The sequence below is a fragment of the Astatotilapia calliptera genome, chromosome 3, assembly GCF_900246225.1.
Source record: "Astatotilapia calliptera chromosome 3, fAstCal1.2, whole genome shotgun sequence".
Classification (NCBI taxonomy): Eukaryota; Metazoa; Chordata; class Actinopteri; order Cichliformes; family Cichlidae; genus Astatotilapia; species Astatotilapia calliptera.
The window spans coordinates 9,767,229-9,785,508 of NC_039304.1; the positions used below are offsets into that span (position 1 = coordinate 9,767,229).

The following is an 18,280-nucleotide window of genomic DNA, read 5'->3' on the forward strand; positions in this document are numbered from 1 at the left end:
CCCCCGGCCAATTTAATGTATCCTTTCTTTTAATTTTAACTTATTACTAATATAGAACAATTAGACTAGTGTATTAATTGTCAAACCAAACTGTAAAACAATCTGACTACTTATTTGCCTCCCCTGTAAAATGTGATGATGTGGTTTTTAACCGCCACATTTTTTAATTGAAATCTCAGTAAACCAACAGCAAATCCCATTCTTGTATTGTACCGTGTTTTTTCGTAACCGCATAAACTGGGTGTTTTCATTGCAAACAGACTTTACCAGCCACGAGGGGCGCTATTTCTCCCATTTCTTCTTCTTTTAGTCTGTCAGGTTGCCGGAAGTGACCTGTCAAAAACGGAAAAGCTCGCCGGATCCGTAAACTATTTATCCAAAAACACCAGAGGATTATTATTTGCATGAATACATCAAAAGGCTTAATTTAAAGACAGGAATCTGCATATATCAGGTGAGTTGCATTACAAAATACACCTGTGTCATGTTAGCTGTTTAACAGCGCCTTTCTCTCGGACTTTAGCCTGTTGCTAATGTTTCAAACCGTTTTGGCTAGTCAGAGTATAAGGCTTTGTAAAGCTGTTCTAAATAATTTGTTACGACGTGGTACATAGATAGCATTTAAAAGTGGTTTGGTGTAAAGAGTCAACATTAAAGTAGAATTAGCATAATTGTGTGTCGGGACATTTGTCCCCATTGAGTCATTGAGTACTTTGTCATTATTGTTTTGGCTCAAGCCTTTGACTTTCTTTGGATGCATTTACTTTTTGCAAGTGCGTATCTGACTTGTTGCTTCTTAGTTTAAATAAACCTGTAAAGTAGCTTATTTAGTATTCGACCCTCTGAGCAACAGTTCGACCGGAAGTAATCGTTAGCCTGTGTGTGTCACCTGTGACCCACCCCAATCTTTAACTTGTTTATTGTTAGCATGTACTAGTCTTGCAAATACCATGGGTTGATATTATGTGAAATGAATGGGAATAATGGCTAAAAGTAATAAAACCGACCTTTTTGTGTGTTTTCATACGTCTCACTTGAATGTCATGTACATTTAGCTGCAGTAAATCAGATTAATGAAGAGTTGATCTCATAGCTGTTTGAATGGGTCCTTAAAGTAACCAACATCCAAGTCTCAGCTGGTTAAATATTACCCTCCATCTCTCAGTTCAAATCAGCTGTGACGTTTTGTGATCCCTCCCTGTAATCGCACTCTTGTGTTATCCTCCCCTCTCTGAAAAAGAGGAGAGCATGGGGAAGTAGAGAAAAAGTTGAGTCTTCTTTCGGCTGCAGTGAAACTGTATTAACCTTTAATTATGGCTTTGAACAGACGTCACTCTTACACTCCCAGGGTGAGTAACATGAGTACTTAACAGCAAATAATGCTGAAATTAATACGACAGTGATAATTTTTGATTAACCAATTTGAAAAGTAACAGTGAATTATTGCACTATAATGCTAAGGAGTAAGGATTTGAGAGACTCACCATAATGTCGATGTGCGATCCATCCACATCTATTGGCTTCATCAGAGTTGATACGTATTTTTAGTAATTTATAAAAAAGTATAGACAGACCTGTCGATGAGAATAACATTATTGTCTTAATATTTACCACATAAGTAGATTTTTAAAAGGTCTGTCTGTCTAAAACCAATGAATCGGTAGGTGAATTATTTTCATTCGCCGTCTTGTTTTAGTGAGTATAATCCTCTGTCCCAGAAATATTAAACCTCTTCTGATTTATCCTGCCCTGTTGTTCAAACTAAGATAGCATGGATTCACATGCTTGTACATCTCTATAAAAGGATTAGACTCTTACCACAGTCCCAGTTTGTCTTCAATGTGTGCCTTTGTCTGAGCAAGGCAGAGATACTTGCTTGTTTATTGTAGTCCGCACCATATGACTGGCTGCAAGTATGCTTCTTTGCTGTGCAGCCTCAGGGCTGTTTTGTCATTGAATATTTTCGATTCCTAAGACTTGATGTTAAAGGCTAAAGCGAGGAGAATGATGGTACTTTGGAATTCTTAAATATAAACAATAAATTCTCTAGTGTTTCATAACTTTGGCTTCCTTATTTATTGTCTCTTTCCTTTCCCCCATTGTACTCCTTATTTATTATTGTTTATCCACCCTTTCACCTCTTTCTCTTTACCTGTATCTTCAGCTGACCAGCCCACTGATCAGCAGAATGAGCAGCACAGGAACAGTGGAGAGTAGTAAACCTCCAAAGGTGGGTCCTTTTTCTATGCAGACATAACAAAGGAAGGAATAACATGGCTTATAACTCAAAGAATTTTTATCCACTTTTTGTCTCCCAGATTGGCTCTATAGTCGAGGTGACAGGAAAGGGTCAGCGCGGCACTGTTGCCTACATTGGCGCTACCCTCTTTGCTTCTGGGAAATGGGTGGGTGTCATACTGGATGAGCCGAAAGGCAAGAACGATGGCACCGTGCAGGGCAAACGCTACTTCACCTGTGAGGAAAATCACGGCATATTCGTCAGGCAGTCCCAGGTTAGTGGGCACAAGAGGAACTGATGATGGTGTTATGGCATCAGCACTGAACTGTAAAGATCCAAACAGGCAGATGACATAATAAATGTACAAATGTGGCAGACTGACATCTTTTATTCTCAACTTTTCTTCTGTTTTCTGTCCGTATTTGTTCATTATTCAAAATCAAGCTTTGTAATTTGTTTGTGTTTTTTCGAATGTTGTCCTGATTACACACTTTTGTTCCATTGTACAGATCCAGGTGGTAGAAGATGGCTCCAGTGCCACCTCACCAGATACCCCTGAGTCTGGAACAGCAAAGACACTTAAGCAAAAAGGTGAGCAAGGACCACAACTGATACTCACGTTTCTAAAATATAATGCAAAGTATTGATAACAAGAGTGTGCAATAAATTATTTAATTATTTTTTTCTAGACATCCCTGAAACTCCCAAAACAAGCAAACAGGTAGGCAAACACATTTTTGATCTCACTTTTTTTAATTTGTCAATTAAGTAAAAATGCGACAAGTCGGTTACTTGGTTTTTAATATTGGTGCATGTACTTTGGATTAAACAAACATCCAAATAACCCCTAAATTTAAAATTTTAATTGTGAGAGTTGTTATTAAAATGTGATCAGTTTGACCCCACTAGTTGTGACATTCGTTGCAGACCAGCCGTTTGTTGTTGTTTTTTAGTTTTGGTTTTTTTCCTCCTTTATGATGCCATGTTGTTTGTTTCGGCTCTCAGCTGCTGGGCTGAATTCTCATGTTTTGTTTTTCTGGATACCTCTTTCAGCAACCAGCGAGCATTAAAAAGGTAGAGCTATATTTAAATTCAGCACGTTTGCTTGGTCTGCGTTATACTCGTGCTAATGCAGCAGTTCATCTTTTTGCACTTAAGCTCTTTATCTGTTGACATTTGCATGGGCCATAAAGACATAACTTGTGATAGGTGCCATTTTCAGTGCATTCTCTTTTGGTTTCCCCACTTTACTTTCATTAAGCTTTTTTTTTTTTTTTTTATTCTGGTGAAGGCATTTCGTGTACATGCGTAGACGACAACACGGTGACAGTTTCAGGTTCTCCTGATGCTGTTCATGTCAGTTCTCTTTGTGTCATAATTCAATGAATTCTTTTTTTTCAGTTTTACATTGTTGCATGATCTCAGTTTTTTCGTGTCCCTGTGATCTCTCAAGATTAACTTTGCTCTTGATGATTTTAAATGGTGCATGCAGCTACACTATGTGGACAAAAGTACTGGGCCACCTACACATTACACCGACAGCAGCTGCTCGACCATGGAAACTGTGGAAACCCAGTTTGATGTTGATGCCAGAGAAAGTTTGGAACCTTGCAGTTTTAGAGTCGGTAGATAGTTTGTGGCTTTTATGCACTGTGTGTCTCAGCACTTGGCTCGCCTGCTCCTTAACTTTGGTGGTGTGCCAAGCTATGACTGAGTTGCTGAAGTTAATTTCAGAACATTTCCAGTTTTTGCAGATTTTCGAGGGAAGAAATTTCACAGACTGACTTGTTGCAGTGGTGGCACCCTGTTACAGTATACGCTAAAATTCAGCAAGTGCTTTAGAACGACCCATTCCTTCATAAATGCTTGTAAAGGCAGGCTGCATGGCTGGGGACTTGAGTTAATACACCTGAATTCAAAGATTCATGGCCCAGTGCTTTTGACCATATGCTGTATTAAAGTAATGATCTGTGAATACAAAACTAACAGCAAATGCTTCTTACGTGCTTCTAATCTCTTATCTTGCCTTACCACTGGATGTGTGTATATCTGTGTGCGTGTGTGTGCGTGTGTGCGTGTGTGCGTGCACGCATCTCCTCCAGTCCTCTGCCCGCCGCTCGGCAAAGGTGAGCTCGCCTACAGCAGAGTGGAGAGGACAAATGGAATGCAAATACATGAGTTAATTCTGAAAAGTTTGATTATTTTAATGTTTGAACAGTAGACTCTGGGACCATAAGAAGCAGATTTCTCCTTATGAAATACTTAACATTGAAAGAATTGTATGAGTAATAGTTACTTGAGGTGTGTGATCTTTCGTTGACTCAGGAGGGGCAGACTAAAAACAGGATGTTAATATCATTAACCTGGTTGTGTATGATAACATTAAGGGGTAGTACTAAAAGCTTTCGTTATTCATCTTCAGTCTAACCTGCATTTAGTTTAAGTAACTGCTCTGACACAGTTTCTATGATCACACCGTGGCAGTGGAAAACACCACGTCTCACATCAGCTACCTCCCTCCCCTCCCTACTGGTCCGTCCCTCCAGCCGCTCCAGCCTGTCGCTCAGGGTACGCTCCGTCGTGTCATAGAGCTTCAGCTGACACCTCACAGGGAGCGGGGTGAAGCACATTACTGACATTATGGCACAGGTGTATACTTGCAGGGTGGTGTCTCATGTAAGGGACACTGGGAGGTGATTATATTTGGTAATCATTGTATCACATTCATTTCACAGATGAATCTTCCAACGTCCACTGGGTTTATTGAAGGTTCTTGTTCACTGTGGTCCAAACTCCTGTTTTGATAGTTGGATTGTTTGCCGATGCTTTACAGCACACCTCTTCTTCTGTTTTTGCCTGTTTTATTTTTAAACTTCTCCCGCTCGTCACAGTCCGTTCATAATCTGCTTTCGTCAACAGGCGTCTCGTGAGAGTCTCGCATCCTCTCTGTCTGGTGATGTCAGTGAGGCGGGCCTGTCCTCCCAGCAGGGTGCTCTGGGCGCCCCTGTGATACCTCAGCCCAGCGGGTCACCTGCAGCAGCAGCAGCTGCTTCTGTTCCAGCTACTCCGAGCAAGGTAGGCCATTAACCTAAAGAAGAGGCTCTTCTTAGAGAAAGGAAAGAACTTTACTGAGGTTCATGTTCAATCCTCTCAGTTCTGTCAGCTCATCTCATCTCCATTTTTAATTTTTTAAATTTTATTTCTTATTTATGATTAAATTGATTTTTGTTATATTTCATCCATCTTATTATAACCAGGTGGAACCTGCCATATCCAAGCAGGTAGAGTTTCTTAATGGCTACATGCATGCTGATGATGCCTGGCATGTGTTTACTAACAACATCGGGGGGAAAACTTATCCTCAGCAGACCTTCTCGATACTTATCCATGGTTTTCAAATGTCCTCACGGGGAATTTTCTGGGGATGACGCATGGTTTACTTTGAGGCACTTAAAGAAACATCCTTACATCACTGTCTCTACGGGAAATGGTTGAACTGTAGGAATCTCTCTCTTTCTCCCTCCCTTTCCCTTCAATAAAATAAAATGAAAAATTCTTTGCAAAGGAATTTGGAGTAACATCGTATATGTTATACATCATGCGTCTGGGATTTTAGTGGTGGGACTTGATTAATGTTTTGCTTTTTTCGGTCCCCTTTTCAAAAGTAGAGTCTAGGGAAGTAGATGAGGTTCAGTTAATGGATTAATTTTGTTGGTCCCGTCTTGCCTCTAATCACGTCATAGGAGGAGGAATCACTGCGAGCTCAAGTCAAGGACCTGGAGGAGAAACTGGAGACTTTGAAGATGAAGCGAACAGAAGACAAAGCCAAGCTTAAGGAACTGGAGAAACACAAGATCCAGTTGGAGCAGCTTCAGGAGTGGAAGAACAAGATGCAGGAGCAGCAGGCCGAGCTGCAGAAACAACTCAAAGAGGCCAAGAAGGTAGACTGGAATGGATGAACTTAAATAGTCATCGGTGCTACAGTGTGATGTCTTTTTTTTCTCAAGGTTTTGGGAATGAAAGAACAACCTCTCAACTCATCAGGCTTGCCAGTTTAATGCTTTATTTATACCTTCTTACTTCACAGGAAGCCAGGGAGGCACAGGAGGCCAAGGAGCGCTACATGGAGGAGATGTCTGACACGGCAGATGCCATAGAGATGGCCACGCTGGACAAAGAGATGGCAGAAGAGAGAGCAGAATCGCTCCAGGTTGAGGTGGATAGCCTGAAAGAGAAAGTGGAGGAGCTGTCAATGGACCTGGAGATCCTTAGGCATGAGATTTCAGAGAAAGGTGCGTTTGGGGAAAAAAAAAAGCAGCATGTTTATAATAACCACTGCTATTCAAGTCATCCACAAGGTCTTCTTATGTATTCTGTATCCATCTCATTTCTGCTCACTTCTCATCAAGTGCTGTCCTTTCTGTGCACTGTTTCCTGCTGCAGGCTCAGATGGAGCTGCCTCCAGTTACCAGGTCAAGCAGCTGGAGGAGCAGAACAGCAGACTCAAGGAGGCGCTGGTCAGGTCAGTAGCAAATACCTTTTTAAATGAAGGTATTTGCCTGCTCTTTGTTACACTGCGTACAGATAAATTAAAAAAAAAAGAAATCACATTAACCTGTCTTAACTCGTAAAAAAGCAGTAAGAGAAGACAAGTCCTAAAAAAACAAATAAAATCCTTCTTTCTGGTTCCTCCTCAGGATGAGAGATCTGTCTGCTTCGGAGAAACAGGAACACGTGAAGCTTCAGAAGCAGACGGAGAAGAAGAACGTGGAGCTGGAGACTCTGAGGACTCAGAAAGAAAAACTGCAGGAAGAGGTCAAGCAGGCAGAGGCCACAATCGATGAACTGAAGGAACAGGTAAAGGATGTATACATAAATACAGAAAGGCAATGGTTTATTTAGGTTCACAGTAGCTCATAATACATGGTAAAAAATATTTATTGAGACTAGTCATTGACAGCAAAGATGCATGTCCTTAATCTGAAAAATTGTGAGAGAAATTGTGAGACTTATTTGTGGAAACTAAAGACGTGTGTGTGTGTGTGTGTGTGTGTGTGTGTGTGTGTGTGTGTGTGTGTGTGTGTGTGTGTGTGTGTACACCAGGTGGATGCTGCTCTGGGCTCAGAGGAGATGGTGGAGACCCTGACGGAGAGGAACCTCGACCTTGAGGAGAAAGTCAGAGAGCTGAGAGAAACCGTGACTGATCTGGTCAGTGCTGATGTATTTATAATAGATCTAATAGAATACAACTGACACTCCTTAAATCTCCAACATGACACATCCAGGACAAAGGTGTGAGGAAAAGGTTTGAATGAGATATTTATAGCAGACCTACCACTTTTTTTTTTTCTTTTTCTTTTTGCATTAACAGGAAGCCATCAATGAGATGAATGATGAGCTCCAGGAGAATGCCAGAGAAACAGAGATGGAGCTGAGGGAACAGCTCGATCTGAGTGGGGCAAAGGTCAGAGAGGCAGACAAAAGGGTGGAAGCTGCCCAGGAGACTGTAGCTGATTACCAGCAGACCATCAACAAATACAGAGAACTCACTGGCTCACTTCAGGTAGGTGGATGGAGGGGTAATTCTGCAGGCCTGCAGTTCTATTGTCCTGATGCTGTAAAAGGTTTGTTTTGTGCATTAGGAGGCCAACAGGGAGCTGATCAGTCAGCAGAATGCAAATGCAGAACAAGTTCAGCAGCCACCTGCTGAGCTGTTTGACTTTAAGATCAAGTTTGCAGAGACCAAGGCTTACGCCAAGGTAAGAGAGCTCCATGGTGACATACAACCTCGGTGCCAGTGCTGTTGGTTTTTTTTATTTAAACAACTAACCTCACTCTTTGTCTCCAGGCCATTGAGATGGAGCTGAGGAAAATGGAAGTAGCTCAGTCGAACAGACAGGTGTCCCTCCTCACCTCCTTCATGCCTGACTCCTTCCTTCGCCATGGTGGGGACCATGACTGCATTCTGGTTCTCCTGCTTATTCCCAGGCTCATCTGCAAGGTATGAGGCAGACACATGACAGGTTTGAATTCTTGTGCTCGATTTTAGAATTACCTGGTTGTAGTACGTTTTTCAAAGAGCTTTCCCAAATCCTTACTCGGCTGTGTCTGTATGTGGTCGATATCTCCTCGTCCGAAGGCTGAACTCATCAGTAAACAGGCACAGGAGAAGTTTGACTTGAACGGGAACCCGGTGCAGGGAACAGGGCTGAGAGGTCCTCCGGGAGAACAGCGCAGTTTCGCTTCAGGACTGGTTTACTCCCTCAGCCTGCTGCAGGCCACCCTGCATAAATATGAACAGTAAATATCGCAGCTTTACCAATAAAGATGCAGGAATAAAATAGGTGAACATACCTTCATCACTGGGTCGATGTGTTTTACTCTTTTCCTTTTTCCCTGCACTCGTTTAGGGCTCTGAACACCTGCAGCGTGGACGTTTTTAAGCGCATGGGAACCCTTTACTCTGAAATGAGTTTCCATGAACGCTCTCTGGATTATTTCATAGACCTGCTTCATAAAGATCAGCTGGATGAGACCGTTCAGGTGGAACCTCTCACTAAGGCCATCAAGTACTATCAGGTAACGCAGGGATGTGTTTTACATTAAAACGTCACAACTGGAAATTTCAGTTGTCGTATAAACTGTGTAACTGTAGATGTCAGTGAGTTTATAACATGTTCATTATATCAAGTATCTGTTATATTTTCTTCCAGCAACTGTATAGTGTCCATCTGGCAGATCACACTGAAGACTGCACAGTGCAGCTGGCTGATCACATTAAGGTACATCAAGCATGTTTAGCAAAGTTAAAAAGATTTATACGGTTTCACTTGTAATGCAGGGCTATAAACCAGAAATAACACTATTAAAAAAATGTTTTTTTAATATGTCCAAAATGTATAAATCTGTAAGGAAAAAGAAGTGTCGGGTTTTCCTTTTAAATGACACATGCCGCCTTTTCACCTCCAGTTTACTCAGAGTGCCTTGGACTGTATGGTAGTGGAGGTAGCTCGTCTGCGCGCCTTCCTGTCATCAGGACAGGAGAGCTCTGGTTTAGCAGTTCTTCTGAAGGACCTGGACACCTCGTGTTCTGATATCAGACAGTTTTGTAAGAAGATCCGCCGTCGCATGCCCGGAACAGATGTAGCTGGAGTCCCCGCTGCTCTCCGTTTTGGACCAGAGGTATGGAAACATGGCATACAAACTAACGCACCATTGCTGATTGGGATCTGTATAATTACAGCTGTACGCCTGACATGTCTCTCCTCATATGGCAGGTTTCAGAGACGCTGACCGAGTGCAGGCGTCAGTTGACTCGTGTGGTTGCGGTACTTCAAGAGGTAGCTGCAGCTGGAGCTCAGATGGTTCCTTCGCTGGGAGAACAGGAAGGTCTCAATGCTCTTAAACTGGAGGATATTGCCTGCAAGGTTGTGGAGCAGGTACTTTCACATTTAACAGCTGCTCAGTCCTCTTTAAAAGGCAAAACCTCCTCTTTTTTTGGGGGGGGGAAATGTAAGGACTTATAGTTCTAGTTAATTGGCACGCTTAGCACATCAGATGTTTGATCTTGTGTTCTGAGCATTTTGCACAACATAGGTTGTGTATTAAGCACTGTTGATTTAATCTCTTGCTATTATCACCATCTGCTTTCTGTTCTCTAAGGTATATGGCTCCCATGGTGTAAATGGCCCAGAGTTACTGCGGCAGTCTTGCAGCTCTGTCATCACCACCATGAACAAGATGGCTACAGCCATGCAGGAAGGAGAGTATGATGCTGAAAAACCACAGGGAAAGGTATTTGTGTGGTTGAACAGTTTCACAGTACTCATTTCACATGAAGTCCCCAGTTTGGAACTTTTCAGACTAATTCTCACTTCACCAATTAGACTCTTCCAGTGGAAATGAGAGCAGCCACAGTCAGGGCAGAAATGACTGACGCCGAAGGTCTGGGAGTCAAACTAGAAGACAGAGAAACGGTCATCAAGGAGCTCAAGAAGTCTCTCAAGATTAAGGTAACATGCTGAAGAAAGGTTGTGCAAAAGGACCTGCCACTTCGAAGTGAAAGGGACTGGAAAGATGAAAACTGGACCGACAGGTATAACAAGCATGGCACTGTATCTCCTTTTTATCTCAGGGTGAGGAGCTGAGTGAGGCCCATGTCCGCCTCAGCCTCTTGGAGAAGAAGCTGGACACCTCCACCAAAGATGCTGATGAACGTGTGGAGAAGATTCAGACCAAACTGGATGAGAACCTTGCCCTGTTGAAGAAGAAAGAAAAGTAGGATTAATAAACAATGAAATTTTCCTCTCCATTTTCTTTATTATGGCGGTGTTTTCCTCATTTGACCCTCCCCGTTACTCTTCTCCAGGGAGTTTGAGGAGACAATGGATGCTCTGCAGGCTGATATTGACCAGCTGGAGGCTGAGAAGGCAGAGCTGAAACAACGACTCAGTAACCAGTCAAAGATGACCATTGAAGGCCTGAGAGGTCCACCTGCCTCAGGAATTGCCTCCATCGTTCAGGGATCAGCAGGAGGTGAAGTTCCCACTTCTTATTTATGCTCATTTCTTCTCAGCAGCTGAATTGATGGTGTTTTATATTTGATGGTGGTTTATATTAATGTCACATGTAATTGTTCTATCCAGAGAAAAGCAATTGCAATTAACTGGATTTTATAAGAAGTCTTGCAAAAATTGAGTATGTTCTATTACAGTGAAACTTTTCCTACCAGACTTTAGTCAGATTTTAACTAAATGAAAGTGAGGCGAATCGGCACCATCTAAGGAGAACCACAAGGTGTCGTTGTTTCCACAATCATTTTATTTTTCCCCATCAGGTCTGCCTCCCTCTATGGGAGGGCCAATGCAGGTGGTGGACTCTCCTCTCCTCAGGCAGCAGATTGAGGCCCAGAGGCTGGGTATTAAACACCTTCAGAATGAAAACAACAGACTCAAGGTATGCTAGATTCAAGCGTGTGTATGTGTGTGAATTTACAGAAGCCGTCTCGATTTCATCGTTTTTTTGTATATTTGTCACGCTTAAATGTTTCAGATCATCAAGTAAATGGTAATAAAAGACAAAAATAACCAGAGTATAAACAAAATGTTTTTAAATTACATTTTTTATGTTTTTAAAAAAAAAAACAAAAAAAAAAACAACCCAATTTCTTTGTCTAATATTACCTTGTTTAACAAATATGCAAAAAAAGGAATTTAAAAAAATAGGGCAGATACTTTTTATGTGTGTGTGTGTGTGTGTGTGTGTGTGTGTGTGTGTGTGTGTGTATTTATATCAAAACAAAACTATAATAATAAACTACATAAACTTACAGGCAGAGAAAATGAGAGCCCAGCTAGCCTCCCTGCCGCCGCTCCGCCCTCCTAAACTCCCACAAGTGTCTAAAGAAAGCTCCATGCCTCCAGAGGGACTAAACACAGGGATATACAGAAGGACTGACCAGCTGCTGGCAACCTTGCTCAAGCTGAGTGCCGAGGTTAAAGTGGTGGACATCACTGGAAAGACGGCAGGTATGTGGACACAGAGGTTTTAAGTATTTTCATATTCTGAAGAAGGCTTTTGTGAGTTTGCTAAATGCATTGAGCAATTATTTTATAACTCCTCCATTTCTTACAGTTAGTGCAAGCGCTCAGCTCCTGGAGCAGACAGCTCGTCTGCAGAACCTCAGTGATGCTCTGGATAAACTCAAGGTGCCGCTTCAAAAAATAGTTTCTATTACACAATCCTTATGTTGTCTTGTTATCTGACAGCAGTGCAAAAACAAGCAGTCTGACCAAGTCTCCTGTTTCAGGGTGAGGTAGCCGAACATGTGGTCTCATATCAGCCTGGAGCAAAGGCTTCTTCTGACTTTGCCACATTCCCAGTCACCTCTTTTACTAAGGTATTACTATAGTAGTATAAAAGAATATAAATGATTCATGTTATACAGCAGTGGAAAATATATATCATGTGCATATTTTTTGTTTCCTAGGCCAAGGAAGAGAAGCAGGGAGACACTGTATTCATTGGCCGTGTTGCGATTCCATGCACCCGTGGACAGGAACAAGTCCACCGTCTCGTCCTATCAAAGCAGCAGTTGCAGCAAGTGCACAGTCTCCTCATGGTTTAGAGCAGTAGGATTACACAGCAGAGTACCTTCTTATTCCAGCTAACACTTCAGCATTCCTCCTATTTGTCGTTTTCACTTTTCTCAGGAAACTGTTTCCACTTTTAGCACTAATATTATCGACCCAGAGAAGTGTCTTTATAAAAGTGATTGTTTTTCTGGATTTCAAGAGTCCCGAATGTCACTAAGGTGTCATGATTTCATTATTGAAGAAGTTTCTGTACCAATGTTCACTCTGTGCAAATGGGAAGGACTACAACACAATTTTTACTGCATTTGCAATGACTGATAGTTTGTTCCTTTGTATGTTTTGTATTTGTGCAAGTCAGACAATAAAAGATAGCAGCCCAATTCTGAGCAAGAAATACTCAAATGTATGTTTACATTTATACTTGTAAGCTGATATTACAGTGTAAACTTTCACTAATATGATAAAGTGCCAGCTGACAGTTTGTCTGCTCATTTTGGTTTCAACCTCATTAACTTAAAGTATCTCAGCGCAAAAAAAAACAAACGTGTGAAACATTATTCAAAGGAGTTTTGCAGACACAACCACATTAACTATAGCTGTTAATATAAGTGTTCAGGGTTTAACCCCCCCACCAAATCTATACTATATCCAACCTGTGAGAAATGTGAAGAGACAAAGAATAATGATACACATTTTAGCAATAACACTTTAATTTTAACTTTAGAGCACAAAATACAAACTTTGAAATCTGAAATTTAAAATGTCTTGTTGGTGACAGAAAGATTGAATTTAGAAAACTAAGAAAATGTGTAATAAGGGTAAACTATTGTATATGTACAAAAAAAATGCTTCTTATTAGTAGATGTAAAACACAGGACTGAAAAATGTCCTGATGATACAGAAAAGATAACTCGACGAATAGAATTTGGACGCGTCTGCCGCTTGTAAAACACCTATTCAGTAGTAGCCGCCATTGTAGCCATAGTAAAAGGGTCTGTGTTGGGTGTATGGGGCATAGTGGTGTCTGGCGTGCCTGCTTCTCATCACATGCTGATGATTGTACTCCTGGTAGGGCTCAAAGCGGTGCAGAGGCCTGTAGTCAAAACCTGCAGGACACAGGACATGTTATATCTGGAGCCGACATGGCAGCTTCAAGTTATCACATCTTTGCACAGTGAAAAAGCTAATCAGCAACTAATCAAAATACATCGATACCTGAGTTTTAAAGCAAATATTTTGACAGCAGAGTGAATTCCAGCATGCGTGTCCCCATCTTTTCATTCCATTACAAGTATGTCCACATTCCAGTGTATGCACACTTACCATTTCTAGTCTCTCTGTACTGATTTCTGTGGTGAGGTTTTGGTGGGAGTGCAGCTCTCTGAGTTCCAGCAGATTCTAGGTGACACGTCTGTGGCCCTGGGTTTTCAAAGTTAAAGTAGTTAGTGGGGAGTGAATCGCTGAAGAACTCTGCCCGGCAGCCATTGTAAGGTATCTCTGACAAGCGCCAGTCTGTGAAACAGAGACAGCAGAAAAAGGGTCACTTTTAAAAGGAGCATTCTGTGTATTGATGCATTCAGTCTGCAGTCATTCCTTTGATTGTTTTTTTAGATATTCGTTTTGTATCAACCTACACTGATAAAATCTACTGCAACAGTTTCTCCCTGGCAGAAACACCTTAAAGACCGGGAATGAGTAGCAGTCTTTCCCATTTCTAATAACTGGTAGGACATTACTAGTACTTTGACACACTAATAAAACAGCATGAGAAGCTCCTGCAAAAATTAAAACTGTCAAGCTACATCCGCACATAACATGGGTATTTTTTGAGACAGGTTTTTCTGCATTCATCTTGAAAAATATCTACGCCCACATAAAAACACACAAGACGCCCTGAAGTGATGTCAAGAACTTGCCAAAACAATGTGCGATGATACAACCCTAACCATAGAGAAATCTGCTTAACTTGCCCACGCATAAATACAGAAGTTGTTCTTCTGGTGATGACAGTGCCTCTTAAGCCTTTTATGGCTGAGGGGTAAAAAGCCACGTCCACTAAAGTACCCACATACATGTTGTCAGGGCTTTAAGTTGCTGTTGCTTCTTACTATGCGATTCTCAGTAATAATATGGTCATTATCCAAACTTTGTAAACAATAAGTCTGTGTTCAAGGTCTCTGCAAAGTTTGCATAAACGTCTTACTTGTGTGTTTTGGAGCACTGTTATAGGTTGGCTGTTCCTCAGCAACCTCCGTGTGATCTACACCCAAAAAAAGCGAGAAAAAAGGTGAAGTTCAAACCCTGCAGAAAGCTTAGACACCAACAAACCACATTTTATCCTAGAAGTGGAAAATATTTTTCTGCATGTATGTGTGACTCCTGACTTCCTCTCACCATAGACAGTCACAGGACAGGGCAATATCACACCCCAGGCCTCTGCAGCGTGCTGTAACAGAAGAGAAGTTATCTTGCGATGAGCAACTGCGTTCCAGTGGACTCCGTCCTTCATTCGATGGTGCAGTGAGAATCTGAACTGGAAATGGAGGTCCAACACATCCATCCCATAGGCATCGGCCAGAGTTCCACTGTAGAAGTTGGCTTCAATCACATCGTAGCGCAACTGGGGTGCCTTGTGCTCAATCTGAGGCAAATAAGGGGGAAGGCAAAGCTTTAAGGCTCAAAACAGAAGATGGTAAAATAAAATAAAAAATAAAATAATGCAGAGCAATAAACCTATAAAGTAAGTATTTAAAAAAAAAACTACAGATCGCACCATAATATATTTATTAAAATTTATAAAAGAAATGTAGGCATCCCCACTTCCTTTGACACAGTAGCATCTGCTGTAATAGTTACACCTCTGATGAAGTCTCAAAAGCTTTATTTTGATACCAAGATTGCAATTACAACTCTGAATAAACAAAGAAATACTGACATACCCAATATACTATTAATTTTGGGCATGTCATTTCAAATAGAAATGACCCTTGGGGTTTCAGATGTTAATGCTATTCGATTTCTGCTGTTACTCAGCCTCTAAAAGCACTTGGCTGAGAGGACAGTGGTATCACATTATCCACTACAGGCACAAGGCTTATGCAAATTTTTTAGATCAGCTTTCCCCAGATGACAAGAGACTTTTGATATGCAATGTGTTTAACACAATCAGATTAGTGTTAAATCATAATATAAATGGGACTTGCTAACAGACCTCAGGCACCAGGAAACCGCCTTTGATCCTCTCTCCTAAGGGCATGGTGAGGTTCCACACAACCAGCGTTTCCTCTGGCAGAGCCTCACGCAGCTCGTCGAAGAACCTATGAAGGTTCTCCTTGTAGTCATCAACCCAGCTGCAACTGTATCTAGAACACCCAGTGCAGACATAAACAGGAAGAACAAAAATCACTACAGTGGGAGGAATTCAATTGGGAAAACAAAAAGTTGTGCTATGATTCTTCTGAACTGATAGATGCACACACAAAAAACTCCATCACTCTCACTTCTGACTCATCTCACATTATCTCTTTAATGAAATCAAATCAACAGCCTTATTAATAGTTACGCAATATACTCACCTTGAAATATCCCAAACACAGGAGTTAACAAAAACCAGATCTGGTTTCAAACCATGGCGGAAGTCCTCCAGGATGCTCTTCATGTAGCGAGAATAGATACGCGTCACGAAGTAAAAACGGACCAGATGGTGGGCGGACTGAAACTGTCGAACTTCCTTGTACTCTGTGCCGTTGTGCATTTGACCCAGACAGCCCCCTTCCACCAGGCAGTCCTGTTCGAAGCTCATCTCACCCTAAAGAAGTAGGTTACAAGTGTGAGGACAACACAAACGAAGAGGTGAACAGATATAAAGCACGTCATTCAAATACACCCATTTTTTTACATTACAATTTAAATGACACCAGTGGCATGATTACAAACTTTATATTGCATAAGTTAGCTGAGGTTTTAACTGGTAGCATGCACATGATTATAGACCCTGCACGCTTTTTTGTATCAGTGTATAAAACTGGTAAATGTTAACCCTTGCCTTGCTCCGCAGTTGTCTCAAGGAAAGATATTTCTCTTTTTGTACCAGCAGAACAAGATCCTTGTACACTGCCCGCTGAACTGAGGAAGAAATAAAATGATAGATTAGAAGTAGTCCCCATAGATTAGTACATTACATTATACAGATTCGATAGCTGTGCTTTCATTGGGCACACCTTTCCAAGTGCACTTAATATTTAATTCATCACTTAGCAGAAAATGGGCTGGTTTTAGCATTTTAGAAATTGCTGATAAACTGAACTTGATTACTACCATCAATTTGAGCCAGAGAATAGTTTAGAAAGGGAAAAATATATACAAGACTTCTGGATAAAAATGTCTTGATGACAGCAGTTGACACTGGGGCACAGGATACATTGAATAGGGTCAGAATTTAGGGCTTAGAACATTGAGTTTTCATAGGGTTAACAACATGAAAACATGGATCCATCCTGGATTGGGTGAACAATTTAACCTGGTTGTGGTAAAGCACTCATCTGCCCCATTAAATTACACATATTTGCAAATACACTGCAACGTACCTGAGTGTAGTTACTGACCATGTTCATCCCTATGATCACAGTGAACAGATATGGTTACCACACTCTTGTATAATAAAGATGCCACACACAAATCTGCGTGTCTGATGCCATTATTTGAACTTGAACAAATGTCATGAAGAACTGATGTTATTTATGAAGGTAAACGGGTATTAATTCCAGCACTACCAAACTGAACCTAATGAAGTGGATGTGAACGGTACATACAGTTTATTCACAAAACAGTCAACGTTGGGCAAACAAGAACACCTTAAGTATAAATGCACAAGATAATGTAAATACCGATTCATTAATTTTGTCAGCCAGCTACTCACTGGAGTCTCCCAACACCACGATGAACTTGTTATGGAGCAGCTGGCTGGCCTGCAGGTGGCTCACACTCTTCATGATCTCCCGCTGTTAAATTACAAAGTCAAACACTGTTGCGTCTTTCTATGGGCTCAAATTGCGGTCATAAATACTTTCCACTAAAAATGCCTAAATGTGTAAACTCAAAGGTGAGGTAGTTTTTCCAGATGAGATATTGACCGGACAGAGTTTCTCTACCATACTTCCAAGCTTCTCGCAATAACATTAGCTTACTAATGACCAACAGTGGTTTAAAAAATAAATAAAATAGCTGGCTATTTTTCTGTTGGCTTAAAATCACTTATGTAATAAATACTTACCATTTTTGAGTTTAGATGCAAACTGTACCACTAATTCCAGCCTCTTGTAAATGCTATGTGTTGGTGTTCAGTGTTATTTTTCAACCAGCTTAGCTAGCGTTTAGCTAGCGTTAGCCAAATTTCCTCTGAAGTGGCTCTTGCGCCACTAAGTTTTTAGTTTTAAGGCCCGAAGTTGCGACAGCCTCCTCAACCACTTAGTGTTTTAAAAGTTTAAAGTTGATGTGAATTTAAAAAAAAAAAGAAAAAAAGAAAAATTACAAATATTTCACTCCGGCGTTTCAAGCACACCCCCAAACTGCAGGTGTCGCCAATTAAATGGTGCTTTTAACGACTGTGCGCTACCTTAATGGGTCGACACTAATTTTAAAATGAAAAATAAATTACTTAATAAAGAAAAAAAATTAATTTAATTAATATTAGAGAGATATTAGATGCTTTTAAAAATTAAAAAAAAAATTAACAATATGAATAGTTATTTTTTTTTAAATATACCTGCACATATGGAATTACAACCACGCCTCTTCTTGTGCCTGTTAAGCCATTTCCTACTTCAAAAACAATCTCTTTACTGTGATAACACTTAGTGATGGGATTTCAGGCTCTTTTTAGAGACCCGGCTCTTTCGGTTCGGCTCACTAAAAAGAGTCGGCTCTTTCGGCTCCGACCGGCTCATCG

The 18,280-nt window shown here is 41.0% G+C and overlaps 2 protein-coding genes across 7 annotated transcripts; one reads left to right on the forward strand and one right to left on the reverse strand.

The window, feature by feature from the left end:
* Positions 1-274: 274 nt before the first annotated feature.
* Positions 275-12,811, forward strand: LOC113018559 (dynactin subunit 1-like). 5 transcript variants are annotated; one of them, XM_026161651.1, is made up of 32 exons: positions 275-454; positions 2,165-2,230; positions 2,319-2,513; positions 2,749-2,830; positions 2,929-2,960; positions 3,293-3,313; positions 4,342-4,365; positions 4,724-4,807; positions 5,159-5,314; positions 5,497-5,520; positions 5,983-6,180; positions 6,327-6,531; positions 6,683-6,761; positions 6,937-7,096; positions 7,343-7,447; positions 7,611-7,802; positions 7,882-7,998; positions 8,088-8,240; positions 8,379-8,539; positions 8,650-8,818; positions 8,953-9,021; positions 9,209-9,421; positions 9,517-9,678; positions 9,902-10,033; positions 10,126-10,251; positions 10,374-10,516; positions 10,608-10,774; positions 11,076-11,194; positions 11,571-11,766; positions 11,873-11,946; positions 12,048-12,137; positions 12,228-12,811. In XM_026161651.1, the coding sequence occupies exons 2-32, from the start codon at positions 2,189-2,191 to the stop codon at positions 12,363-12,365; spliced, it is 3,828 nt and encodes a 1,275-aa protein (XP_026017436.1). In that variant the 5' UTR covers positions 275-454; positions 2,165-2,188; the 3' UTR covers positions 12,366-12,811. The 5 variants fall into 5 exon arrangements, with proteins under 5 accessions (XP_026017436.1, XP_026017437.1, XP_026017438.1 ...); XM_026161652.1 differs by lacking the exon at positions 5,497-5,520; XM_026161653.1 differs by lacking the exons at positions 4,342-4,365; positions 4,724-4,807.
* Positions 12,812-13,264: 453 nt separating this feature from the next.
* On the reverse strand, positions 13,265-17,945 carry LOC113018561 (PC-esterase domain-containing protein 1A-like). 2 transcript variants are annotated; one of them, XM_026161660.1, is made up of 9 exons: positions 17,606-17,945; positions 17,252-17,333; positions 16,379-16,458; positions 15,909-16,141; positions 15,545-15,695; positions 14,728-14,974; positions 14,537-14,593; positions 13,657-13,845; positions 13,265-13,439 (listed from the first exon to the last, which is right to left on the reverse strand). In XM_026161660.1, exons 1-9 carry the CDS (start codon positions 17,606-17,608, stop codon positions 13,291-13,293), a joined length of 1,191 nt encoding a protein of 396 aa, XP_026017445.1. In that variant the 5' UTR covers positions 17,609-17,945; the 3' UTR covers positions 13,265-13,290. The 2 variants fall into 2 exon arrangements, with proteins under 2 accessions (XP_026017445.1, XP_026017446.1); XM_026161661.1 differs by lacking the exon at positions 17,606-17,945 and having other exon boundaries at positions 17,220-17,273.
* Positions 17,946-18,280: the final 335 nt, after the last annotated feature.